Source organism: Pyrgilauda ruficollis, unplaced genomic scaffold (genome assembly GCF_017590135.1).
Source record: "Pyrgilauda ruficollis isolate IOZ18807 unplaced genomic scaffold, ASM1759013v1 scaffold79, whole genome shotgun sequence".
Classification (NCBI taxonomy): domain Eukaryota; kingdom Metazoa; phylum Chordata; class Aves; order Passeriformes; family Passeridae; genus Pyrgilauda; species Pyrgilauda ruficollis.
Window position 1 is genome coordinate 3,730,850 of NW_024529821.1, and position 26,898 is coordinate 3,757,747.

The 26,898-nt window shown below is 54.3% G+C and overlaps 2 protein-coding genes across 20 annotated transcripts in view; both read right to left on the reverse strand.

Moving 5' to 3' along the window:
- Positions 1-762: 762 nt before the first annotated feature.
- On the reverse strand, positions 763-12,133 carry LOC121364064 (ILK associated serine/threonine phosphatase). 3 transcript variants are annotated; one of them, XM_041487000.1, is made up of 12 exons: positions 12,018-12,133; positions 11,363-11,428; positions 10,918-10,974; positions 9,990-10,115; positions 9,038-9,164; positions 8,110-8,216; positions 7,532-7,625; positions 5,718-5,805; positions 4,375-4,496; positions 2,547-2,666; positions 1,173-1,254; positions 763-999 (listed from the first exon to the last, which is right to left on the reverse strand). In XM_041487000.1, the coding sequence occupies exons 1-12, from the start codon at positions 12,058-12,060 to the stop codon at positions 859-861; spliced, it is 1,173 nt and encodes a 390-aa protein (XP_041342934.1). In that variant the 5' UTR covers positions 12,061-12,133; the 3' UTR covers positions 763-858. The 3 variants fall into 3 exon arrangements, with proteins under 3 accessions (XP_041342934.1, XP_041342935.1, XP_041342936.1); XM_041487001.1 differs by lacking the exon at positions 10,918-10,974; XM_041487002.1 differs by lacking the exon at positions 11,363-11,428 and having other exon boundaries at positions 12,018-12,132.
- Positions 12,134-12,387: 254 nt separating this feature from the next.
- Positions 12,388-26,898, reverse strand: part of KIF1A (kinesin family member 1A) — a 35,784-nt gene continuing 21,273 nt past the window's right edge. For 7 of the 17 annotated variants that reach the window (XM_041487033.1, XM_041487024.1, XM_041487030.1 and 4 more), the window contains 19 exons: positions 26,427-26,592; positions 25,999-26,089; positions 25,517-25,635; positions 25,315-25,370; positions 24,551-24,659; positions 24,384-24,450; positions 24,210-24,294; positions 23,773-23,878; positions 18,810-18,924; positions 18,440-18,573; positions 18,235-18,296; positions 17,979-18,124; positions 17,514-17,726; positions 17,285-17,362; positions 16,913-17,037; positions 16,640-16,786; positions 16,331-16,523; positions 16,137-16,255; positions 12,388-15,129 (listed from right to left, as the gene is read on the reverse strand). In XM_041487033.1, the coding sequence (XP_041342967.1) occupies positions 15,087-15,129; positions 16,137-16,255; positions 16,331-16,523; positions 16,640-16,786; positions 16,913-17,037; positions 17,285-17,362; positions 17,514-17,726; positions 17,979-18,124; positions 18,235-18,296; positions 18,440-18,573; positions 18,810-18,924; positions 23,773-23,878; positions 24,210-24,294; positions 24,384-24,450; positions 24,551-24,659; positions 25,315-25,370; positions 25,517-25,635; positions 25,999-26,089; positions 26,427-26,592 (2,174 nt within the window). In that variant the 3' untranslated portion in view covers positions 12,388-15,086. Of the gene's footprint in view, positions 15,130-16,136; positions 16,256-16,330; positions 16,524-16,639; positions 16,787-16,912; positions 17,038-17,284; positions 17,363-17,513; positions 17,727-17,978; positions 18,125-18,234; positions 18,297-18,439; positions 18,574-18,809; positions 18,925-20,339; positions 20,364-21,787; positions 21,815-23,772; positions 23,879-24,209; positions 24,295-24,383; positions 24,451-24,550; positions 24,660-25,314; positions 25,371-25,516; positions 25,636-25,998; positions 26,090-26,426; positions 26,593-26,898 lie in introns of all 17 variants that reach the window. The other 10 variants (XM_041487032.1, XM_041487026.1, XM_041487022.1 and 7 more) reach the window with 3 other exon arrangements.

The window sequence follows — 26,898 nt, forward strand, 5'->3', positions numbered from 1 at the left end:
CCTCATCAGAGCAAGGAGGCAACCACAATGCACACCCCTCAACCCACCTCCCTCCCTGCCCCCTCACACACAGGGTGGGAAATCAAAACTTCAGGGCTTAGGTAGCTGAATCCATTTAGCTTTCACTCTTGTCATTTGGTCTTAGGCCAGATTTTCTCTGGAAAACAGCACACTGACTGCAGCAACAGCTGGTAGAGGCACTGAGACAGGATGAGACACCAGACACTAATTAGTACCTAAAACCTGAGATGCCTTCTCCTCAGATAGCACAGAGCCTGCCTGCAGCTCAGCTGCCCTTTCACCAAGTCCATTTGGTAAAAACACTTTTTCCAAAAAACATCAGGAGCAAACTCCAGCCACTTTTTCCATATCAGCATTGTGGTAAAACTACAACACGTTCTGCAAGGACAGGGCAGGTATGCTGCTGCTCTGCAAGGGGTGTTTGTGTCCCTCAGCTGCAGGCAAGCTCACAGCCCAGCTTCAGAGTCAGATTTCCCACCCAGTGTGAAGAGGACAGCCCACACCACATCCCAAGCTGGTGGCCTGGAGCACCTCACAGTCTGGCACAGCCTGTCAGAGTCCTGGAACTCCAGACTCTCCCAGGGTCTTGCACACAGCTCAAGGATGTGGACAGCAAACTGTCCCATCAAACAGCTGGCAGAGCTCATGCCCCCAGACACCTCCTGCTAGCACCCCTGCCAAATGAATTCACCGCCTTCGCCAAGACATTCAACCCTAGCACTAAGTGAGCTAAGCCTGTTAGAAAAAAACCATCTTTATTTACACTGCAGAGCATCCAGCAGGAGCCACCCTCCCCCAGGCACACACGCATGCACAGAGCCCAGCCCAGCCCGTCCCTCAGTGCTCTATCCGGACCAGCATGACGGTGACGTTGTCGGCCGAGCCGCGCTGCACGGCCTTGCTGGCCAGCCTGTTACACGCGGCCTCGTAGCGCGCGTCTGCCTCCAGCTTCCCTTCTCTCATCTGGATGTTCTTGTCCTGTTGGGACACAGCAATTTCACTGCTCCCACCAAAGGTAGGATTGTGTTTTCCAAACACTGGGAAGCAAAATAAATGCACACGACCCAGGGAATAACAGAGGACACTGTGGCAGAAGTCCATTTCGTGCCCTCTGCACTGACAAACCCAGCCCCCAGGCCACCTCTCCTCACCTCCAGGCAGGACACAATGAAGTTCACAGCTTCTTCTGGTGTAAAGACTTTAAAGAGGCCATCGCACGCTATCAGAATGAACCTGGAAATCAAGTGGAGACAGACCCCAAGGCTGAATTTTTGGCTCCTCAGCTACAACAAAATCACTCCAATCTATTTTATGAACATCCATGCTTGGATCCAAAGGGAAGATGCTGTAAAAGCTCATCTGAAAATCCCTTGGGACCTACCGTTCATGGCAATTCAAAATACGGGACAAAGAGCCAGGCAACCAATGTAAGACCTTGATCAGGACATCCTGGCTGTGCTACAACACTAGCAAGATCATATATGATCCTGGTCAAATATTCCATTGTTTCTCTAAGAACTGCTTCTTTCCTTTGAGTCCTTTTGATTCATGTATTTTTCCTCTGAAGCAGCTAATGCAAGGAAATAGAGAAACAAGGCTGAACCCCTCATGTACATCACTTTACATTTCTACACTCCCGAGGTATGTTGTAATTTAAATATGCAAATTCAAAAGCAAATCACATGACAACAGTGAGCAGAAAACTCTGACACTAAATATTGCCACAGGCTGCAGAAGGCTGAGGAGATGCAAAGCTCAAGGCAAGGGCAGCACCCCCCTTAGGATGGGGAGACAGCCTGCTGTGCACTCCTGCCTGCACAGGGAATTTAATTAACCAGGAGCCCTAACCAGAGTCAGCAGGACGAGGAAATCTAAAACAAACCTACAGAAGTGGTCAGTCTGCACATGCCTCTGAAGACATCATTTCAGTGCATGATACTCAAGAGTATCTTTAGAAATATTTTAGTGGATCACTTGATATGGAACTCTAATCCCAGAAAAAGCAGCAGTACTGGGTTACACTCACCTCTGAGAGTCTGCAGAGCCATACTGACACAAAAGCTCACTGCAATTTGTCGTTGCCAATCATATCATGGAAAAGTATCTCAAATCTTCAAATATCACAGCTGAATGCAAAAGTATTTATTGGCACCACAGCTGCTAAAAACAACTCCTAGACAGAACGGAGACCTAAGAACTCAAGCCTCAACTCCCTGCCTGAACACTGTTTGTGATTAAGTTTGTGAACTTAATCAGAGCAAACATCTAAGGCTTGTGTATGCTATTGCTATGAGGCTGGTTCCTCCAAGAGGAGCCTTCACAGCATCTTGGCAGAGCAGCAGATTATCCCACTGCTCTCATAAGGAACAGAAGCAGAGAGACAGCAGCAGTAAGAGCATCCATCCTCTAATTCTGGGGGGATCAGTCTGAAGTGCCTTGGCTCTCACAGCAGAGCATGCAGGGTTGTGCAGCTTCTGCTGAGCTGAGCTGGGACAGACAACCCCCCGTGCAAGGGCACACTTTACCTGTCATTGTGTGTGAGTTGGCAGCGTTTGATGTCTGGCACAGAGATCACACCACAGCGCTTGTACTGGCCATCCCCAATGGAGCGGGAAACCTCCAGCACTCCCAGGACTCTCCCGTCCCTGCACAAGGAAAGAAAGCACTCAGAGCCCTCCCCACGTGTATATTTCACTGCACTGCCTGATGGGGACATCGTGCACCCATCTGCTTGTACAAATAATGACCCACTTCCCCAGCAAGTTCAAATATTCCCTTGAAAGTCTCCTTCCCTTTCTGTATGTTTGTGTGAAGCTCTGGGAAACAAGTGAAGGGGAGGAGCAAATGAAGTCAGGAGACTTCAAGGCAGTTTTCTGTCACCCTGCCCTAACTCAAGTCCTGCTTAGCCTAGCAAACTGGGACAGTAAAATTATATGTGAGCTTAACTCCCGGTGGCATAGTTTGAATAGAGATTATTTTTTGGCAAGATATCCAGCAAACTGCTCTTCACTAGAAGCACAGAGTGGCAGAGGCAAGAGGTCTGAATCAGCAGCCTCTCCTGTGTCCTGTGTGAGGACACCAAGCCCTACAGACTGGCCCAGCTGCAGGCAGTTCCCAGAGTGACAAACACAGCATGTTCAGCTCCTGATCACTTGGCCTTTAGTAACCACTGATTGCAGCAAGCAGTTTCTGTGAAACCTACATGACAGCACCCCTTAGGAAACACCTCTGGGCTGTCAAGCTTTTCTAACTAACCAAGCTCCCTAGAGAAACAGCTTCCCACACTTCACCTTTCCAACAATCAAGCATCTTCTCCCCAAAAAGGCTCTTCTGTGCCCTCTGAGAATACACAAAGCTCATTCATCTCGTAGTCCAAGCAGCCCCGCTTGAGATAAAAGCAAGAAGCAAGGCATGTCACAGAGAAGACATCGGACACTCACACACTTTGTGGCTTATCTCTTGGACCCAAAATATTGAACTGCAAGCAATGGGAGAGGCTCCCAGGCAGTCAGGGACCAGTTCTGAAAGGAGCTAACAGACACTGGGCCATCTCTTTGCCATGTGCAAAGAGAGATCAGTGCTGAGTGTAAGTGGCAGCATGTGCTCCCCAGAGATAAAGGGAACAAAGTGCTCCAGACACAGCAGCATAACAGAACTGAGCCCACCCCTCTCCACCCTGGGTGCATTTTGCTTCCACAGGCATGAAGATACTTCAGCTGCACTGAATCCCCTCTTTGTGAAGATGCCACTAAATTAAGAAACAGCCTTCAAAGAAGAGAGAGAACCTAGCCACGGAAATAAGGCTCAGCTGTTGTGTTTGGCATCCACTCTGCACACAGCCACGAACTCCTTTTTGCGCAGGAACATTAAGATAATCACATTTTGGCTCCAGAAAACTCCCCTCTAATGCAGAGAGCCTCAGCTAACGCCAGGGGAGCAACACCAATGGACATTGAGGGCTTTTTGTGCTCTCTCAAACCATGCCCCCTCTCAGAGGACAAGGACAGAGGAGTCATGCTGCAAGGAAATGAGTTCTGTTCAGCACCACAGTGTGCAGAAAGCAGTAACTTCCTCAACAATCCAATCCAGCTCCATAGGTCCAAATCTGTGGGTGAAGCTTAAGCATGCCTATGCTGGTATCCCACTGCCAGGCTTTCACATGGGTCCTGCCCTGGCCACTGTAAGGCTCTGGGAACCACCAACTGCAGTAACTGAATCCTTACAGGCCTCAGGCAGCAACAGATCCTCTCAACTAGGATGCATACTGGGCTGAGAGAGCTTCAGAACCCCAATGCTCAGGCCCCAGATCAGGCTAGGGTTTAGATCAGCTCATTCTCACCCTCAGGGACTCACCTGACGTTTCCCCCAGCTTTCTGTATCCGCATCCTCTCCTCATACTGGGTGGGGTTGTGCTCCTTGCTGAGGCTTAGGGCTGTGTGCTTCTGACTCTCCTCATTGTAACGACACAGAATCGCCTGTGCTGACAAGAGACCACCATCAAACAACACCACAGCTGCAGCACCAGCTTCTAGAGAGAGCCCCAAACTGCAGTGAGTGGTGCTACACCAGGCCAGTGACTGGTGGCCAGGGGTGTTTCTCCAGACTCATTCCTAGGCAGGAGGTGCTGCTCCTGCTTTTATCAGTAATCTGGGTGCAAGAGTTGAATGCAGCATTATTAAGTTTGCTGTTGATACCAAATTGGGAATGCTGTGGACTCTCTGGAGGGACCAGAGGCCTTGCAGAGGGATCTGCACAGATGCACCACGGGGCAGTGCCAGTGGCACAGAATTGCTGAGTGCCCGTGCTGGGTTCTGCACCCAGGGTGGAGCAATGCTGAGCACGAGGGTGGGCTGGGAGAGGAGGGGCTGGAGAGCAGCCCTCTGGAAGGGTCTGGGGCTGCTGGGTGCAGCAGCTCAGCAGGAACCATCGCCAGGAGGGCAGTGGCATCCTGGGGCACCCACACAGTGTGGGCAGCGGGTCAGGAGAGGGGCTGGCCTGGCTGTGCTCAGCACTGGGGCGCCTCACCCAGAGCGCTGCAGCCTTGGAGATGGTGGGAAGGGGCCTGAGCATGTCCAGGAGAGGAGAACCACGCTGGGGCTGGGGCTGGAGGGACCTGGGAGCAGCCTGAGGGCTCTGGGTTTGTCTGCTTTGGAGAGAAGGAGGCTGAGGGACAGCCTCATCCCCCTCTGCAGCTTCCTGAGGAGGGGGCATGGAGAGGGAAGTGCTGATCTCGTAGGAATGCTGCTCTCAAAGCAGGGCCAGGGGAGGTTCAGGCTGGACATGAGGAAGTGTTTCTTTATAAAGAATATAATCAAATACTGCAGCAGGCTTCCTGGAGAGGTGGTTGGTGCCCCAGACTGTCAGTGTTTAAGAGGCATTTGAGCAGTGGTGTAACTTTAGGGCAGCCCTGAACTGGTCAAAGCAGTTGGACCAGATGATTGTCATAGGTCCCTTCCAGCTGAAATATTCACATATTCTCTTTTTGATACTGTGAGATATTTAGCACCATCAAGAGAGAGCTTTCACACACCACTGTTTTACCCTATGGGAGACAACACAGAAGTACTCTGTACCCACCCAAAACAAGATGCTTTGTAGGAACAATTGAGTAGCTCATGACAACTCAGACATCCCAAACAAACCCACAAAGCTCTGGGCAGAATGAAGATGCCACCAGTGCTCTCCATTCTGCTTACCCGGCTGTCCCCGAGGTTGGCTATGTAGAGAATATTGTCAACAGCTAAGACACAAGTAGCTGTGGAGCCATCCTTCCACGCTGGCTTCCTGAAGGGAACAAAAATGAGATTACCAAAGGGGAAAAAAAACACTTAAGAAGTTACAGAGTGTTCTTGGGGACTCAAAGCAGTGTCCTGTGCCAACACACAGCAATCAGGCAGCACAAGCCCACAGCAGCTGCCTGCTAGCAGCTCAGGTTGGTGATAAACAGCAAACTGGACAAGGACAGAGGAACTACACAGGCTACAGATTTTTGAATGCACAGCCAATGCCCAGCTGGTGTAAATACTGCCAACCACAGCTCCCACACCAACTCTTCCTCACACTCAGCTCCCAGGAAACCTCGTGTGTGAGCAGAACAGGCTCAGCCCTGATGGCTGCCCAAAAGCTACAGCATCATGGGCAAACAAACACCCCACACTCCTCCTTGGGAAGCTTCTTTGCAGCAAAACTCTGCAGCAGAACTTCCTTATTTTTTGCTTACATTTTCCTTCCTTTTTTTCACAGTATCCCTGCTCCCTCTCCACCTCAGCAGCAGCAGCACCACTGGCTCTGTTGCTCTCCTCCTGTTTCACCTCCTGTAGTTAAGCTTTTATCTCTAGAGCTCTAGGTAAAATGAGAAGCATTTCTCAGATTACAGCTGCCAGACTAGTCCTGTCCACAAAACAGCTTGGCTATGATGCCATTCTTCACAGAAACTAGCTTTGAGATACTAATTTCTAGACAAATTTCCCCCAGTTTTTCCATACTTTGAAGGTGTGGCTGCATGAACATGATTCATTTCAATCAACAGAGCTATTGCTAGCAATCCTTCATCAGAAGTCATGTTTCTGACCAGAGGCTGGTTTGAGAAAGACACTACTGACAGCTCTTGACAGACTCAAGAAAGCATCCTCCTTTTGCCAGGTCAAACTTGTTGTTCTGATTAGGCTTAAGAGACTGAGCCAGTTTGTAATTTACTTAAAATTGAAAATTTTCAGGGAATCAAATGCATCAACAGTCTCTCCATCTGTGAGAGGTGTCAATGTGAAACAGAACAGTAAAAAACCCAAACCAAATGTGTGTAAAGGATTGGTAACAAAGTGACTGTGTTTGAAATGCAATCTCTGTCTTCCCTAGTCCACATTTGGTGTGTCAGTTCAGCAGAGAGTGAGAGAAGGGTGCTTGGCACTCCACACCCAGCTGCAAGGCAGCCTGGCATTTAGCCCACAGAGGGACACTCCTCATCAACATCTGTTTTCTAAAGAGTTGAAGAAAGCAAGATTTAAATTTACACTGGGAGACATAGGTCTTTCAACACTGGGCATTAAAAGCTACTTCAGGGATGTGTTCCAGCCTGACAAGCAGAGCTCTAAAGAAAGCTTAGTGTCCCCTACAGAGCCCCTCCTGCCACACACTGATGTCATCAGGAGAGAGATCCCACCTCAGGCAGTACAGGACAAGTCCCTTCAACAACATGGCAAGTCTTTAAAAAGAAAGCAAACAATCCTGTCAAGGACAGAGGTGGTCCTTAAACCTGTTTTGCTTCCTTCCTTTGGAGAAACATTTTAGTCTGAGGGATCCTATAGACCACTGACCATAGAGTAAGAGTGGAACATGCCATGATCTAGTTCTAGTTCTAGCAAGCACTCAGCTGGCAGAGTCACAGCCTGGCACAGTGGAGCTGTGTGGAGTTTTGCCAAAGCACAAGTAAGGTTTCCTCTGCCCTGCTCACAACTCAGACCTCAGAGATGCACACTAAGAAATACAAATGAAAGAAAGCATTTGCACTTACTGGCTGGATGCCTGCTTTAGGAACTCCTCATCTGTATGTTTGAAGGTGTCCAAAAGGCATCTCTTCACAGTTTTTTCCACGCTGGCTACCTCACCTGTCAGACAGAGAAAACAGCAATTAAGCTCCAAGTAAAACATATCTGATCTATCCTAGTCTGTCTCTTTGCTCATCCAACATTCAGTCAGGCAGTGCCAGTCAGGCAGTGCATCTCTTGAACTCTGCAGAGCAGCTGGGGCACATCCTGGGCTTACCCTACCAGAAATCCATGCAGTAGTGTATGTGGAGAATTTATAACATACATCTCTCCACCACAGGAGTATTTTCACACTTGATGTGGCACTGCCAAAACCGGCAACAGCACATCCAACACTTGTTTTATGAGTTACAACTGGCTACTTGCACCCTTGTGCCAAAAAGGCTTCCAGCCCTCTTCCCCAGCAGACACAGCAGTCTTGCAAGCCCTCTGGGAATAAGGGATGGGTACTGTAGGACTACACCCAAACAGATCAGTTTCCCTATCCACTGCCAAGGAAGAAAAGGTGATGGTTCTCCTACAGCCCTTTTTCCACTCCTCTCACCTTTAGGAAATTTCTTTATCAGGTTTTGGTGCAGATTCTGTGCTGCAAATTTGGAGGCTCGGACTCCCCCGTGGCCATCAAAAACAGCGAAGTACGAGACACGTGTGCTGTGAGAGAACAAAAGGTAGCACAAGGAGGCTGAGAAAGGCCACTAGCCAGGGAATGGGATCAAGTACATCCCTCTCCATACCACCCTGCCCTGTGTCAGCCAGACCAAAAATTCTGCACTCCAAGGTACAAAAGGCAGCAGGTCTCTGAGCTCATATATATTCATATATATAGCATTTACGTGGTTTACATGTAAATGAGCTGAGAAGTTTCTTGTAATTTTTCACGCCTCAAGAAAATGAAGGGCTAAAGGGTTTATAGACCTCAACTTGGCATCAAAGCAAATTAACATTTTACCTCAAGGACACTGCAACTTTCCAGCATTACAGACATCAATCTAGCCAATCCTACAGTACCTTCCATGCCTGAGCGTCTTCCAACTATGCTACAGAGAAAAGACTTGGATCTCTCAGAACACAAACCTCTATGGGACAGTACTAGTTCAGAAGCTAAATCCAGTATCAGGGTGATGCTTGAGAACATTATTTTAATTTTACACCCCCACTTACATTTGGGTAATACAGGATCAACACCCAGAGTCATCAGGCCCTCATGGTGCTCATAAAGTCAGTGACTGAATCCACTAAGCAGCCCTCAAAGGGACGTGTTTGTACACATCAGCCCTGTGAGTTGCCTGGGAACACAGCTGGCTGATGCTTCACCCCAGGTCTCCCAATAACAAGCCCAAACCACGCACCACAAGAGAGGCAGACAAGAGCATCAGCTGTTGAAAGCAAAAACGATCATCCCATGGGCTTAGCTGAAGCGAGCTGGAGCTCCCCACCCCCAGGATGGCTGTTCTGGCACTGGGGCCACTTACATTTGGGAGGGCAGAGGCCGGCACTCCTCGGTGATGTCGTTTAAGATGACGTGTGCATCCTGCATGTCTTCTCTCTCACCTTTTCTCTCTGCCACATAACCCTTCAGTCCAAGAATGCCCACTGATCCTAAAGGGGAACAAAGCAGACACACACATGCAAATCACACTCCTCTGTCTCCTCAGCTCAGGCTAAAAACCAGGAAGTTCTTAGCTTTCAGAGCCCTGTCCTGCAACAAAACATCCAGCACCTGCTGCTGAGCAGGACGTGTTTACTCTGTAACATGGGTTTTCATGTGCCCCCAAGGTCAGCAGCACTAAAAGCAGCCTGCCCTCATTTTAGCAGGCAGCTGTAGCCAAGCAGGACTGCTGGGCACTGGATGGGACTCTTACCAAACAGGGGCAGGGGACAGGGTGGGCAGGGGAAGCACGTGGCACTGAACCTGCAGCTCAATAAAGCACAGCTTTAAAGAGTGCCCTAAGGACAGGAAATCCAGGTCTGATGTTCCCAGGACATGTCCTTTCCTTTGCACCCCTGAACACCTCTTACTCCCAAAGCTGCAACACGGCACACAGGCACTGAAGCCAAAGGCCCTGTCTGCAACAAGCCTGTCTCTCCCCAGCTCTGGCATCCTTAGCAGCCAGCAGAGATTTGTGGAGGTGGCAAAAGAAAGTGGTGTGGATCTAGCCTTGCAGAGGGTCCACTCCCAATCCCCCTCCTGGCAGCACAAGGTGCTTGCTGCTGCTCCAGCAGGCACAGAAAGAAGGCCCAGGTGAAGGAGACAGAGCCAGGAAGCTCAAGGAGCTTGCAGAGACCCCTGCAGCAGTTTGCTTCCTACAAGAGGATGAAAAGGCAAGCAGACTGAAGAACCAAAGTTTAGCTTTGTTCTGGACTTACTCAGCCCAACGCCAAAAGTACAAATTGAGTACATTTGTTTTCAAATTGTCTGAAAACCTTTACAAACTTTCTTTTCCACAAGTTCTTCCCTGCCATTCTTCTCTTCCTCCTCCTCCAAGGACTTTCTCTTCTGTCCTTTCTCTTGGCTCTCTGCTGATGAGACTTGCTTAGCAGCACTGGAGGCTGAAAGAAAGCAAAAATGCAGGTGGCTCAAGTGTTCCAGGACTGTTTTACTTGCACAAATTCAGCAGCAAGTCCTTTTATACCAAAGCACACTCAGGGGTGCAGGCTCACACACTTACACAGCATTAAGTGACCACAGTCACTACTGAACAACCCACAGGTCTTATTCCTTATTCCTTAGCAACCAGGTTTTTTTTTTGGGTTTTTTTTTTTTTTTTAAGTTAATTGCTCAGGAAGTTAATGCTACAGGCTGGAACATTTCTACATTATTATTATTATTACTATTATTATTCTCTCTCATCTCTGCCCACAGCAATGCAAAGGAACTTATTTTATTACTCTGAACATGCATATTTTTTAGAAGGTTCAAAAGAAGGCTACAAATTAAAGCTAGCAAGCAAAACCTGATGTTAGAACTCTGGCTTTCTCCTTCTGGAGATTTAGGCTCCTGTGGGTATAAGGAATTATCTCAGCTCCTCCCAGGTGACAGCAAGCACATGGAGAAAGCCTTGCCAGAGCAGCAGCCAGGGCACTTCCCCTCCCAAAGCAGGGAGCTTTCAGACAGAGCACCAGGGTCCTCAGAAGACAGGAATGCACTTCTGGGAACAGGCCTAATTTTAAGATTCAGGATCCTGATTTAAACAATTGGGGCACAAATTGCCATGCAAGGTGTCAGCTAATCTGGACTGGAGAAATAAGCACCAGGTTAACTTGCTGTGTGTCCAACACAACAGGCTGCACTGTGGGCTTCTCCCAGAGAGGGGTGGCTCAGCAGAGGCTCAGCAGGGACACAGCTCCTTACCTGGGTCACCACTGCTGGCTGGTGGGAGACCATCAAAGAGCAAAGAGCCTTCTTTTCCTGGAGCACAAGACAACAAAACCAATCAAATACCTTTGTTCCTTTCAGGGAATAAAGCTTTGCCTATGTCTCTCCTGAGGTGAAGAAATTATGTCAGTTTAACAAAGAGAGCCAAATTTCTACTTCCATTACTAGTCAAGCAAATCCAGGCTTTGCATTTGCTCCAGGGAACGTTTTTAAGGAATGAATTAATATATGTGGAACATCTATAACATCCTGGCTGTAAAAAACCAAACAGGATGCAGCTGGTCTCCATGCCAGCACTGATAACCCCACTGTCTTTATTCTGTCTAACAAAGCACAGGATTCACACACATTTCATCTGAAAGAGATGCTGATGCAGAAAACACAAAAAACCAAGCTAATGGTAGGAACAGAGCACCCATACCTGAGTCAGCACTGCTGGATGGTGGGAGATCATCAAACAGCAGAGGCCCTTTTTGGGCATCTTTCCCTGCAAGGCACCAGGGCAGAGTAAGGAACCAGTGCAGGCACTGCTGGGGGGGTTGCTCTGAAAGGAATGTCCCCAGCCAGCACACGCGTGGCAAACCAGGAGAGCCCCACTTCCATCTGTAATTTTAGCAGCTGCTACACAAGCGAAATAACCACCTGCCTGGGGCTGAGGTGAACTTTTGTCTTGAAAACTGTTTTTTGGGTTTTTTTTTTTTTGGCTAGCAATCCACTAAGCTCAGCAGCACAGCGAGAGGCAAGGCTCCAACACGGTCTAACCCGCAGGGAGCTGCAGTTCATACACAGCATGCAAAAACATGGTCTAAACTGCAGCGCGGCGAGTGCCAGAGCAAGACAAAACCACAAAACCCACCAAGCCCGGCAGTTTCTCCGTGGGTTTCTAACCCGTCCCCTCACCCTCCCCCGTGCCCCTCAGGCTCGCTGTGGCGGCGGCCTGGCTGCGCGCGGAGCCACGCTGCCCACGGCCGAGCTGCAGCAGGCCCGGCGGGGCCCGCGGCCCGTCAGGCGAGGCGGCGGGCCGCAGCCGGGCCGGCCCGACGGACAGCGCGGGCCCGAGCGGGTCGCGGCCTCACCCGCGGCGGCGCCGGGCTCGGGCAGGTCCCCGAACAGATCCATCGCCGCCGCCGGCCCAATCCGCACCCGCGGAGGGCCGGAAACGGGCCCGCGCCCCGGCGGCAGCGGAAGGACGGCGCTGGCCCCGCCCACGACAGCACGTGACCATCTCCTCCACCAATCGCAAGCGGAGTTGCGCTGTCAGTCAGCGCCGTGGCCCCGCCCATTTCCCCGCCGTGCTGAGCAGCTCCGCGAGAGGGCGCCCTGTCAGCGGCGGTGGCGCTGCCCGCCCTCAGCTCCGCTCCCGCCCCGTCCCTGCTGCCACCCGCCAGCCCCGGAGAGGACGCTCAGCGCACGGGAATTGCGTTAAATGCGACATTTATTTCAGAACCGAACAAGCCTCACGTGCGCACGGACGGCCAGGACCCGCAGTACTGCCCCCCTGGCACACGGCAGGGAGCGCCGGCGGGAACCGGAGAGCGGGGAGCGCGGCCTCACTCCTCCTGCGGCCCCAGCCCGCCCGCCGATGCCCGCCTGCCTTCCGTGCCACCCGCTGCCCTGTGCAGTTTCCCTTCCGGTTGGGCTTATCGTCGTGCTTGAACCTCCGGTGTGCATTCCTTGCCGAGGGGATGGGGCCAGCGCCGTGGCGGTGCCGGTCGGAGGGCGGGTGGCCCGTGTGCCGCATCCGGCGGGGAGCTCTGGCTCCCTCGGCTCCCACCTCCAGCCGAGCCGTCTGCTCTGCAGGTTTGCTGGCCTCAGGCATGGTTCGGCTCTGGCTGGAGGATGCCCTTCAGTTGGCTGCGTCTTGTCTGTGGCACAGGCAGCACCACACAGCCCTGGCCAGTGAACCCGTGTCTGGTCCCTGACAGACACTGGTCCCGTCTCTGCCAGAAGCTGCCTTCATTCTGGAAGAGCCTCCCCTCAGGTACTCCCTGTTTCTCCACCCTGAGCCCCTTACAGTGAAATTCGGGATGGTACCAACTAGTCCTTGCTCAGAGCATGGGAGCCAGGATGTTGCAGCCCGGGCCCCTGCATTGCCCCAGCTCAGGCTCTCTGTGCCTCCAGGCTGGCACCTCTTCATACGGAAAGGGCACAAGTCGGCCTTCAGGTCTGAAAGGATCACAGAGCGGAAAATAGCCCAGTTTGCTGGGCAGGTTGTCCTGGGGAGCTGGGCTGAGAGGAGCAGCCCCACTGCAGATTTGGGCTGTAGTAATGGGGTAAGAAGCCCAAGGAGCTGTGGCAAGGCCAGGCAGAACCAGCATGTGCTCAAGAAGAATCCCCAAACTCTTTCTGTAACCTGAAACCCAAGCTAAAGGGTGCCTGATATGCAGCAAGGGGGCCAGTGCAAGCCTCTACTCCTCTGCCACGTCCCTGCCTATCCGTGCCCCCCACAACACGAGTATAACGAGAAGACAGCACCACGTCCCACACACACACACCCACACACACACACACACACACCCCACGGACAGTGCAGGGAGGTGTGGCAGAGCCAAGGCGCAGCTGTGCTGGACGAGAGACAGCAGAGCTGGGGGTGCCTGGGAGATGCACGGAGGAAGATGCTCAGCTTCCAGCACGGAGCTGTGCCAGATGCTGCTGGCCACTTGGGAAGCCCTGAACAAAAACATCTAGTCATGGGTGAGAGATGGGAGAAGAGAGAGAGAGCTGCTGGAGGAGGTGGGAAGCAGTGATGGCTGGAGGAAGAAGGTCTTTTCAGCAAAAACACCTCCGATGAAGGAAGCCCCCAGATTAACATGCTGATGGAGGCAGGGTGGGGGAAGTGGGTGCTCACTTCTGCAGCAGAGGAAGAGTGAGAAAACACCAGCTAGAACAGAAAAAAGAAGCCCCGTCCCCACCCTGACACCCTTTGATCTGCTTTGAGTTCATCATCCTGCTGGGAGAAGGGATGTGCAAGCCCTTTTGGGAAAGGGCAAGAAGGATCCTGTAGGGTGGGATAGTCATTCCTAGTCGTGGCTCCTGGGGACTTTTCCCATTCCATCTGAACCTCCACACTCCCTGCAGGGTTGGGATTCTTGGCATCCTGCCCTAAGAGTGGGAAATCCCTTTAGATGAGACACCTGGGGGTCCCAGGCTGGGATAAGGGAGGTGGCCCAAGTGCTTTTGGTTGGAAAGGGTAGCCCAGCATGGGGTGGCAGACAGAGCCATACCCAGAGCTCTCCTTTTCCCTCCAGTAGGACCAAGCTCCAAAGTGCAGTGACCCACCTGCAGGGACAGGGGTGCCCTGGCCGGCCGAGACTGTGGGCTCCTCCCTTCCAGAGGTAGATGGGACAGGTAGGAATTGCCTTCTTTGGGAAGACATGGTGGGCTGTCTGGCCACTGCTCAGGGGAAAAGTAGTTTAAGCTGTAGGGGAAGGCAAAGCAAATAGTTGGGGAAGGGCATTGGGTGAGGGTGAGAGCTGCGCTGCTGCCAGGCACAAGCCAGGGGTGTCCTGGGAAGGCATCTCTGAAACCCAGGCCCAGCACCAAGGCTCTCCCCTGCCTGGGGGAGGCATTGGCTGGGGGCCAGGACTCAACTTAGGGGATTTTTGTGACGTAAATAGAAATAAATACTTTATAAATATAATCTTAAAGTACTGACACCTGATCTTACTCTGCTGTCTCTTGCAGAAACACCGGTAAATTAGGGAAACCCCACACATCTAAATTACCACTTTCCCTTTGCCTGAGGGCAATTCCTCCTGCTCTCCCAGCTCTGAGCTTTACTGAATTCCCATCTCTCTAGATCAAAGACCAGCTTTTAGCCAAAACCACCCTTCTCACTCCCTCCCCTCTGATAGGGACCTTTTTTGGAGCGTTTGATGGTGTGATATGAAGGTCACCCATGGAGGGACAGGCAGAAGATGGCACGTGCACAAGGAATCCTGCCCAGGCGGGTCCAGGCTTTTGCAGCTACAAACAGAAGTGAGTTTCCCCTGTGAAGCTGTGAATCAAGACAGATCCTTCCATGGAGCAGAGAGCTGGGGCGGCAGATGGTGTGAAAGATCAGATATTAACATGGGGAGTCTTCAGACAGAATCAGCTATCTTGATCCTGTTGGCAGACAGATGAGGTGGAGGGTGCTTTTCAGGTTAGATTCTCATCTGGGCTGTTCTCCTTCTGGACAGCTTGGATCTGATTTGGAAAACAAGGGACAAAAGTTGTTTAAAAATGTGGACAAGGAGAGGTGTGGACTCCCAGGTTCAGTGTCCAGGCTGATATTTGAATCCAGACAGCTGGAGGGACATAGAATTAAAGTCTCTTTAGCCAGAGCACACAGATTTCTGTGCATTTATTCCTATTCCCCTAGTCCTGCCACTTGAGGTGATCTCAAGAAGTCCATGAGATGGTCTTGTTGAGGAATGAAAACATTTAGTGCAGGTAGCTTGGTGTGCAGCTGCACATTTGAGCTACAGGGGAGGCAGCCTGAGGCCAGAGCCTGTGAACTGCACATCGTTTGCATAACAAAGGGCACAGGGACCTGCCACACAGCCAGGTGAAGGACACTTAGACTAAAAGGGTGTAAAAGCCCAGGGTTTCCTTTGTTCAGGGTCCTTTCTCAGAGCTCTAGCTGTTACTTTGTTATTGCACCATGATTAAATTGTTTAAAGGATCGAGACGTCTGAGACTCTGCTGTGGGAAAGCTGTGACTGAGCCAGTTAGGAAACCCTGTCTGAGTGTGTGTGAGGTGAGTGTAGAAGTCAACCAAGGCCCCTGTCGGCTCACTGGGACCACCTGCTGTGAAGAGGCCTCAGTTCAGCTCAGGTGGTGCATGTGTGACTTCCAGAGTGGCTCCGGGATGGTGAGACAGGAAAGTTTCCTAAACAGTCTCAAAAACTCTGTGGGATTTCTGTGTCAAGAACATTGACAGGCCAGAGGCCCTGCCACCAGGCACGGACAGCACAACAACACCTCTGCACCACCTGGAATCTGGCCCTAGACTAAAGCATTTAAATGTGGATGAGCTGAATTCAAAATTAATATGGTCCATGTTCTCCCAGCTGAAAGCCTATCCCAGCACAGCTCTGCACAGGAGCCGTTCCCCACACCCGGCTGGGGCTGTAGCAGGAAAGCACTGGGAGCCTGCAGCCCCCCCAGCAATGGCTTCTGTGCATCCCCCTTCCCCCAGCTGCCCCTGGTACCTTATGGATCCAGCCAGGAGAGGGTTGAAAGCGTAGAGCCAGTCGTGCATGTCTTTGTCACTGCTCGCCTGCAGCAGGATGCCCCGGTGCTCTGTGCACACCGCAAATGTGTTCGGGGTCTGCGGGGGGAGAGCCAGAGCTTAGTCCTTCACTCGGGGGGGTGTGCAGAGTGGGGCTGGCTCCCGGTGCCCTACCTTGAGCATGGCCTGCTGGTCCTCGCTGTACTCCACCTGCGCCTTGGAGAGGTTGAGTATGGCCCTCTCGACCGCATCCTTGTCCGAGTTGTAGATGTAGACGTATGGACGCCGGACCACCACAAAGCGTTTCACCCATCCATTGGTGTGAGGCTCCAGGAAGTGCAGGTAGCCCTTTTTGGAGACGATGGGACTGCAGAAGGGATTAAGGGAAGGGGTGGGATACAGACCATGAGGAGGTGGCAGTGGCAGGGCATGGCCCCCCTGCCCACAGGGGCTACCCTTGCTGGCTGCCCCGGTTGCTCCTACCTGACCCGAATCTCCTGGATGTCAGGCACCAGCAACCGCTGGGGCTCCTTCTCCTCCTCAGGCCGGCGGGCTGGGGACTTCTTCTGCTCTCCTTCTACCACAGGCTCCAGTTCGGGGCTCTCTGCCCTGGAGGAAATCTGGGGGGGTCTGGGGAAGGAGGAGAGGATGGAATGTAGGAAGAGTGATGGCTAGGGGACATCCATAGACAGTGTTCCAGTGATACAACTGCTCTCCTTGTGATATGTCACCAGCACCTCCCAGACAGCTTCTTACCTGACCTCCATGGCATTGTAACATCCTTCCACCAGTGATGGGCAGGTCGAGGAGGGGGTGAGAGTGGTGACCCCAAGAGCTGGCATGGAAGGGTCTCTCATCAAGGTCACGGACATTTCAGACAGCTGTGGAATAATGGAGGTGTGAACTAGAGTTTCTGTGCAAAGCCAGGCACATGCAAAGGAGCAGGCTCCTGCTCAGACAGGGAGAGGCAAGACCCCTGGCTGGCAGGGTCCTCTCCTGGCATGGTCCTGAGAGCCACCAGGTCTGGGAAAGGCCAGAGCAAGCACGGGGAGCAGACACCCCAGAGGAGGCATGACTTGTGCCATAGTGCCCATCTGGCCCCCACCCAGCCCAGGGGCAGAGCAGTACCTTGCTCTCGCTGGCGCTGATGCAGACGTGGCTGTGGCTGTACTCCCTGTTGAAGGTGTGCGTGAGCAGGCGCAAACACTGCAGAGAGAGGAGGAGGACAGTGGGGCATGAGGCACATTCCACCTCCCACTCTTCTTGGGTTTCCTCCCACCACAACCCCTAGCCACCATGTGGAAGCCACTTCCTGGCTTCATCCCTGCAAGCTGGGTTTGCTGCAGGATGCAGCTACCTTCACAGCCAGCTCCTTCTGCCTCTCGCTGGGGGTCTCAGGGGGAGAGGTGCGGCTTTCAGGTGCCCCATCAGCAGAGAGTGGGGAAGAGATGCAGGATGTGCTTCGGGACTCAGAGTCCTCACTGGAGCAGGGGGACAGGGTCTCCATGCCCAGGCGCTGGGTCGTCTCCAGCTTCTCGCGCAGTAACAGGTAGTGTCTTGTCTTCTCCACCTGGGCACAGACACCCAGGCTCAGGGGTGGCCCTTTCCCCCATACCCAGGCCCCCTTAATCCCATTTACTCATTAGCTTTGGATCTGCTGGCACCTGGCTAGCAGCAAAGCACAGGAGTACTGGCAGCACAGCCCCATTCCTGCCTTCTCCCACAATGAAGATGGCCCTGCCACGCAGGGTGGGGAATCCCCCCAGCACCAGTGGAGCTGTGAATTGCACTGTTTCAGCCCATTTCTAGCCCGGACTCTCACTTCTTGCAGAAGGCTGAGTTTCTCCAGCTCCCACTGATGGTCAAGGATGAGGCTGTCACTGCGGGGCCGCCAGCCAGCCAGGTTCTCCTCTCCCCGGACGTAGGCTACAGAGGTGTCCAGCACACGCCGGCGCCTTCTCTGCATGCCTGCAGGCACAGACACACAGCTGGGGGGACAGACAAACAGCCCCTAACCCAAAGGGCTGGCTGTGCCTCCCTGCCCCAGCTGAACACCTGGGCAGAGGCGTGGCACCCACCTGGGCTGCCGGCATCAGCCACACGGCAGAGGCTGAGCTCGTAGACTCCTGTCACACGGTTGCTGTGAGCAAAGAGAGATGAGGCATTACTGGCTTTGTCCCATCCCCACACCCCAATTTTTTTAGCCAGGCTGCTGGGATGCCCTAGAAAAGCTCCAGTCCCTAGGTGATGGCTCCCCTGTCCCCAACAGGAGGATCCTGGTACCTCTCAGAAGCCCGCAGGCTGCCGCTGCCAAAAAGATTGCGGATGGAGCGTGAGGCAGGAAGTTTGGCATCCCGGGAGTAGAAAACCATGCAGAAGTCTTTGGTGATGACGGCGGGCTGAGTGCAGTTCTCCATCTGCAGTAGGGCAGAGGGAGGTGTCAGGGGTGCTGCAGGGTGGCAGCCCAGCAGGTCTCTCCCTCCCCTGTGCCCAGCAGGTTCCAGTCCCAGGGTCCCACATGGGCCCCAAGCACCAAGTTGAACCCTGCACCCCATAAGCAGTAGCTAAAGAAGGGCTCATGCTGGCTGCACACCAACAGCAGGGGCAATACCAGACTTTGTTGGTGTATAGTGACCCCAAGCAAGGTCCTTGCCTCGATGTAAGCTGACAGGGTGATGTAGATCTTCTCCCGGTAAGGGGTAACACGGTTGAGCAGCAGCGAGTTGTGCATGGAGCTATCCCACGCCGCCTCAAACTGGTAGAAAGTCCTGCCAAAAAAACCCAGCAAGGCCAGTAAAACAACCTCCCTGGAACCCCTGGCAGGCGAGCAAAGAGATGTCATTGTCCCCCCCACAGCGCTGCAGCAGGCCTGCAAGGACACACAGACATGCATGCGCAGTGGGGACAGATGGGGACAGCCACTCCAGAGGACACAGGCTCAAGGCAAAGGGCACAAGGCATGGTGGGAAGAGGACACGGCACCCTTGAAATGGCCAATGGACCGGGGTTTTGGGGAGGTGGGACCGCGGGAGGAGGGGGGGCTCAGATGGGGTGCAGGCAAGGCAGAGCAGGCTAGGAAGGCAAAGGAGGGCGAAGGAGGGTTCATGCCCCACCCCTGTGTTCAGAGCAGGGGTTGCCACCCCCAGAGCACTTGGGCCAGTCCCCACCATCCAGCCTGGGGCACAGCACCTCCCAGTCCCTGCCAGGAGTGGCCGTTGCCATTTGGGTGACGATGGCCAGAAGGGAAAGGAGGGAGGATGCTCAGCACTGGGGGTGTGCTGCCAGCCCACCTGTGGGAGCACAGCCCCCCCACCAGCCAGGTCCCCTTTCCCAGGGCTGCCCCTGTCTGCCAGCCCTGGGCCCCAGTGAGAAGCTGAGGACCATGATTTGGTGGCCGACCCCTGTCAGGCTGTCTCCCCTGGCTCTTGCTCTACCCTCATTGCCAGCCCCATTCCCACTCTGCTGCCTCAGGCCCCTTTGCTGTGTTTTCCATGGCTCCCAGGCTGGGAGAAGGAGCAGGGGACACCTGGTCCCACTCATCCATGCCTACAGGATCCTGGAGAGGATGGCAGAGCTCACCCAGATCAAGAGTGGCAGCTGCCCTCCTTGGGTTGAGCAACCAAGGGTGAGGAAGAAGGAGGTGACTCTGGCAAGAGAGCATGGGGGATCTCCATTTCACCCCCTGCACCACTCCTGGGCTCCCTCACAGGTCAGCCTTGGCTTTATGGTACACCCACTCCCCAAAACCACCCAGAGTTGCTGCGGCCCTGGCTCCCGCCTGAGCATCCTCAGGAAGCTGTGGTTCAGCCATATCTCAACGAAACACTTCAGCGCGTCCCTGAAGCAGCATCCAGGTGGCTGAGGAGCAATTTTAACAAGAGCCAGGGCAGCCAGCAGGAGTAGGGAGAGGTTCTCAACTGCAATTTCCCCCATGTTGGAAGAAGAGGGAGAGTGATACTTTCAAAAGGCGTACAAAATACATAACCCCACCGGTGTGAGACACAGCCAAGGCAAAGGATTGCTTTGCAGACACAGGTTGCTTAAGAAAAGAGTGCTCCCCAAGGAGGAGGAGGAGAAGAGGAGCCTCAGGGGAGGGGAGAAAGAGCAAAAAGCAGAGGGAGGAGGCAAAGGGGAAGAAGAGAAAAGCAGGAGGGACCAGACCGAGCAGGTGCGCGTGAAATACCTAGTGTCATTTCCCAGCGAAATGCTATAAGTGGAAGGTGACCCAAGGACAAACACACACATGTACACACACAGAAAAACGACAGGTCAGAAGAGCCCCTCTTGAAGGGACTCGCACATAATAGCACCGCTGGCCACGGGAGCTCCAGCCTAGCTGAACCCATAGTGGGAACCAAAAGGAGCTCAGCGAGGGCAGACAGACGCTTGCCAGCCTGGGTGAAAACCATCTGCCTCCCACTTTCCTCATGGTCCAGTAGCTGGGAAGAAAGCACTTGTGCTCCCTATGCCCTTAGCTCTGCCCTTGTGCCATCCCAGGGCAAGGAGCTCCCGCCCAGTGCAGTCCCCTGGGACAGTGCCAGCTGGGGGGGATGAGATTTCCCACTGCCACTCACACAGCAGGTGACTTCTTGGCCCATCCCCTGGTCCACAAGGAAAGCATCACTGTGCTGAGAGACCACAGGCAGTGCCAGTGTGAACCCACCTCTCTTGCGGTGGGGGGGCTGGATCAGTGCTGTACCCACTTTCCTGCACCCTGGGAGGGGACAGAATGCTGCTGCAGGGACAGCTCTGCCCTCAGACATCTCTGAGCATGACCAGCTTAGAGTTGCTGGAGAGAGGACAACCTTCAGGCACAAAGTTATGTGCCAGGACTCGGGACATTCCATCCCTTGTTTCCCAGGCACGTGCTCCTCTTCTGCCACGGGCCACAGTGGTGGCCCCTGTCCCTGAGGCCTCACCAATGCTCCCATCCAGAGGCTGGTGGCACACCCACAAACCTGGCACCTCTCACACATATGCCAGGCTCACCCAGTGGTCCCAGCTGGAGCCTGCAGTCCCAAACAGCCACTGCCCCTTTACACAGGGGTACAACAGTCTGTGCCACATATGCACCCTCTGTCACACCTGCATACAGACACACGCTCCCGTACGCCGCACCTACACACACAGGACATCCGTGCACAGGGTGGGCAGCTGCTGCCACACCAGCTGCAGTGCTGCCAGCGATACCAGGTGCCCAGGAGAGGGCAGGACAAGCCCCAAAACTTCCACTGTCCTCACCAGCCCTGCAGCTACTCCAAGCAGTACCAGGGGCTGAGCTGGGGTGGGAGACAATGGAGGGTCTGGCACACTCAGCGCCAGATGCCAGAAAAGATGGGACAGTAGCGAAGTCGAAAAGCAAGAATAAAACCCAAATCAGGCAATGGAGACGCAGGCGTGCGAGGGGGAGCGGCAGCCAGCCAGAGCGTGGCCCACACGAACAGCAAAAGGGGTCGAGTGAGCAAGAGGTGCCAGCAGTAGGGAGGAGGGATGGGGCGTGTGAAGGGATGAGGGGCCGGATGTCCAAGTGCTGCCTCTGGCGGGAGTGAGCGTGCCGAGGCAAGGGGGTAGAAAGAAAGAAAGGAGAGAAGAAGGAGGGGTGGAAAAAAAACCAATGGAAACAAATAATACCTAGGCATATCCGAATCAAGAAACTGCCTGCAAAAACACAAAACAATCACATGGTTAGTGTGGGCTTAGATGGGCAGCAGCAGCTGAGGGAAGCGAGGGGGGACACCAGGCACTGCCCCCCGCGCCTCCGCCCTGGGCGCTCGATGCGGGGATGGATGCGTGCTGAGGAGAGAGCGGAACCGCTCTCCCGGCCTCTTCCTGAGTGGCTCCGGGGCGCTGGGGAGGCTGCAGAGGGGAAGCCAGGGCTGCTCCAGGCAATGGAGGCTGCGTGGCACAAGGCAGCAAAGCGGGGAGCGCAAGCGGCTGGGAGGAGGGTGAAGTGGGCACTGGCTCTGCTCTCTGCCTTCCTTCTGCCTGTCCTCACAGCTGCAGGGTGAAGCATGCATGTCTGCATGTGGAGTGGAAGTGGGGGCATTGCAGCTAGCGCCCTGCAGGCAGCTGGCCACCCCCTCCTCCCCCTGCCTCACCATGGGTAGGCTCCATGGAATAGAAATGGGACAGATATGACATGAGCACCGTGCCCCCAAATGGGCCCCCGGTCTCCACACTTCTCTCCACACCCCAAGTATCCCCCCAGGCCCAGCCGTGTCCCCTTGTCCTGCAGGACGCACGGGATGGAAGGTAGAGCAGGAGGCACATCCCTCCTGCCAGGCTACGTTAGGCATGCCGAAGATCCCATATGGCTGCATCTGGGACCAGACAATCCAACAGGCTGACAAAAAACTGCACAGCCCCAAGAGCCCACAGGTGCCACCCAGCTCCCAGCAAAAAAACCACCACTGCTCCATTGGGCTGGGCTCTCCTCATCTGACCATCCCCATCTGCCTCCTTCTGTATCCCCAAGGCTGCGACAAAGTCTCCTGGTCCGACGCTTGCATGCGTGCTGACCCCAGGACTTGCCTCTGCTGCTCAGATACTTTGTGCCAGTTGCTCTGCCAGGTCCAGGGAGCTGCCCTGAGAGTGCTCAGGGTACCAAATCCTATCCAGACCCCCATCATTCCCCCAAAACCACCCTGCCTTGGGACAGGCCTCCCTGGGACAGTGGTGATCACAAAGCAGATGAGGGAAAAAGTGGTTCCCATTCCTCGCCAGGATGTTCCTACACCAGTGACCACAATGCACACAGCCAAGGACCAGCCCTGCTGCTCCCAGTGCTGGCAACGACCATCCCTGTCTTGTCACAGCTGCCTGCATGCACACATTCTGGCCAGAGACCCGCACCAGTCCCCCGAGTTCCACCAGAAGCCCTGGTGCAGAGGAGAGCTCTGCCCTCCATACCCACAACTCCCCCTGCCACTGCAGGACTCACACAGGGAGATCTTGGAGGAAAAAAATCTTCTGGTCCTGCTTCTTTCACACCCTGCCAAACCCACAGTGGGGACACCTTTAAGCAATCTGGTCTCTAGTGGAAGGTGTCCCTGCCCGTGGCAGGGGCTTTGGAATGTGGTTATCTTTAAAGTCCCTTTCAGCCCAAACCGCTCTGTGGTTTCTGTGACAGCCCCCTGGGATAGACAGGAAGGGATGGGCATCCCTGGAGTCACCCACAGTGGGTGGGAATGGCTTTCCTACATTACTTACATGCAGATAGGGATCTGCCATGGGTGCCAAGTGGCTTTCCAGCAATTTTGCTGGGACACAGGACAAACTGCCCTACCCTCTAGCCATGGAGTTGGGACATCCTCCTGGCACCAGCACCAACTGCATCCCTGTGCCAGCCCATCACAGCCAGCACCAGAGAGCAGGACCCACACACAAATTCCCTTTAGTGCCCTCCCCAGCACAGCAAGGCCTTGGGGAGGAGGAGAAGGAAGGGGGTTGGCAGCCCTGTACCCCAAGACCCCATGCAGCTTCAGAAAGATCCTGCCTCAAGGCAGCAGTGGGTCAGCAGAAGGACCAAGAGCCTTCCAGGGGAGAGGGGGGCTGCTACCCAACCCCTCCATCCCTCACCACAGCAGGGGAAGAGCAAGAAAAAAAGCATCACGCACCGGTCATCCTGGGAGGGGTGGATGTAGCCGGAGGAGAGGATGTTCAGGGACAGAATGTTGGGGTCGATGAGTGACTCGTCTGCCTCTGGGGTGTTCCGGATTCGACCTGCAAACACAGCACAGAGTTGCCTCTGAGGTGACAGGCAGTGGCCCTGTGAGGGTCCCCGTGAAGGCAGGGGCAGATTGCCTGCCTGCAGCCCCTCCTGGCCATTCAGCACCAGAGATGCTGGTCCAGCTCCTGGACACGGGGACAGGGGCTGAGGTGTCCTGCCCACACAGTGTCCCAGTGTCACCTGCCAGGCAGCCAGTGCTTTACTATAGCAGGGCAGAAGGGGAGACAAGGCATAAAGCTCTATGTGGGAACATGGGAATGCGGGCAAGAAACAGTCTGAGAGGATGCCTGGGAGCTCAGCGGGCTGGGGGCTGGCTTGGCTTACCCACAACCAGCTCCCGTACTTCCTTCCAGTGGATGAGGCTGCCCGTTTCATGCACCAAGGTGACACTGATTCTCCTCTGGATGCCCTGAGACCCACAAGGCCAGAGAGAAGGAACAGTAGTTAACACGGGCCCCAGCAGGAGTCAGCTAGGATAGCACCTTGGGCAGAGAGTACCTGATGAAGGAGGAAGGTCCCATGGCATGGCATGCCTCCACGGTGGTCCACAACAGCAGGGATGTAGCTGGAAGAGAGGATTGCAGCATGAAACAGAATCCTGCCAGCCTGCCCAGAGGTGCTGAGCACTGGGTAAACCCCTCATTGCCTCTCCCAGCAGGACTTACTCTCCATTGGCCTCCAGCTCACAGATCTCAAAGAAGACCATCAGGTCGTACTTGCACTGGCAGGGGCCAGCACTGGGCCGAGTCATGGTGCTCAGCTTTGTCGCAGGCACTGCAGTGGGTCAGAAACGACAGGTGAGAGGTTGAGCCTGCTGCTGGAACTCAGAATGAGGAATATGAGGGCAGAGAAAGGGCAGAGCAGGCAAGGACCTCAGGGCATGCATAGAGGCAGCAACAAGAGCCCCATGCCAGGGACCTTGCTGATCACTGGCAGTGCCTTCTCCCTTGCCCAGTGTGGGGTGTCAGCAAGAGACCGAGCTCACCCATCCCAGGTGCACACAGTGTGCCTGCAGGCTTGGCTCTGACACAACCCAAAACACACAGTGCTGCTCCAGACACTGCTCGGGAACCACCAGAGGGAGGCTCCCTCTGTGCTGGTGTTTTCACTGTACAGCCAAACCCCCACACTGGGCCTCAGCAGCTGTGCCACCCTGTGGGACACTGGGGCTGGGGGCCACCTGAGCCACCCAGGGCAAGGAACCTCCCCGCTGCTGCTCTGCAGGAGGTGACATGGGGGCTTTCCATCCGTTGAGTACTGTGGAAATGGGTGTCTAGGGCTTTTGAGTGCCATGACCCATAAAGAAATAAAAAAAAATAGTACATTTTGTGGTGCTTCTGGGGTCCTAACCAGTCCCTCTGTGGAAGGGGACACCCACCCAACATGGGAACTACGGGTGGGCACAGGAGTGGGAGGCCAGGTTCCTTACCTGGTTTAGAGAGTGGCATCACACGAGGGAAGTGGCGTCGGGATGGCCTCAGTGGGCTGCAGACAGAACCAGCTTGGTTATAGCATCCCCAAAACCAGGGACCCCCAAACCCAGCCAGCCCCCTCTATGCCTTGGGGCCATGCTGGGTCCCCAGGCAGCCCCTAGCACAGCCAGGGGCTGGGGGTGGCCCAGATGTGCCCACCTCAGGACATCCTTGCAGAGAGGTGGGAAGGGGTGCTGCTGGTAATGGCCAAACACCTCAAACACAATTGGCTGGCTCTTGATGTACTCAATGAAAGATTTTGTCACCTCCACAGCGATCTGGAAGAGAAAGAGCTGCTGAGCCACTGACAGTGAACTTTATCTGGGAAAGGGGATAGAGGCAGCAACAGCACCTGGGATGTGAAAGGGTGCAAGAGTGTCAGTCCCCTGCGTCCCTCACCCACTCCTCCCTCTCTCCACCAAGACCACTGCAGTGAAATCCCAGCCTTTTCAGGTATACAACAGTTGCTTTTGGTGTTTTTCCTGCATGTCCACCCCATCTAAGCCTGGCTTAGCTGGGTGTCTGTGAGGGGCTGGGAAAGCCAGGAGGAAGCTGCTTCCCTGGGAGAGGATCCAGCCAATGGCCCTGCAGAGACCCCAGCAGGTGCAGGAGCAAAGGGGTGGTGGAAGAGGGGTACGCACATTCTGGACATGATAGAAGCCCAGGGGTGGCCCCCGTCCTGTGTTCTTCAAGGGTTCTGTTGAAAAGGCCTCATCGTGGCGGTGGATGAAGCTGTGGAGGGAAGGAAGGTTGTTCAGGGGCTGTGGGATGGGGACATGCTGGAGCAGGGAGGGGAGTGAAAGCAAGGGACCACAACAGAGCCTATTCCCCCTGGGGCTACTGCCCAGGCCCTTGACTGGCACAGGACTCCCTGAAGCTGATGGGAGCCTCTCCTTGCCTTTTGCCAGTGACCAAACAAGTGCTTGGGCAGATTTCACAGCCATTGGTTTTGCCTCCCCATCCACAAAGGGCTCAGGGGTGAAGGAAACTTCCCAAATTCACCATGAGCCCCCAGGTGATGGCTGGAGCTTGGTGGAAGAAGCAGGGCTGGGGGGCACTAGGGGCTCACTTGAACTGGCAGAAGATGTCAGCGTATTCTGCAGAGATGCTGGAGGCTTGCAGGACTGTCACACGGAAAGTGAAGATGCTGCCCAGCTTCAGGTGGTCCAAAGCCACTTCCAGCGGCCCGTCCGCTGCAGGCTTCTCCGGGCTGTCCAGAAGATCCTCTGGGGTCACTGCAGGGAGGAGAAGGCCCTTAGCAAGGCAGGGTGTCTTCCCCTCAGTGTTAGGAACATTTAGGAACAATGTTGAGATGCTGGAGCATGTCCAGAGAAGGGCAACAAGGCTGGTGAAGGGTCTGGAACACAAGTCCTTGTCCAACACAGCTGGAGCAGCTGAGGGAGTTGGGGGTGTTTAGCCTGGAGAAGAGGAGGCTGAGGGGAGACCTCATCATTCTCCGCAACTCCCTGAAAGGAGGGCGTAGCCAGGTAAGGGTTGTTCTCCCAGGCAACCACTGACAGGACAAGAGGACACAGTCTTGA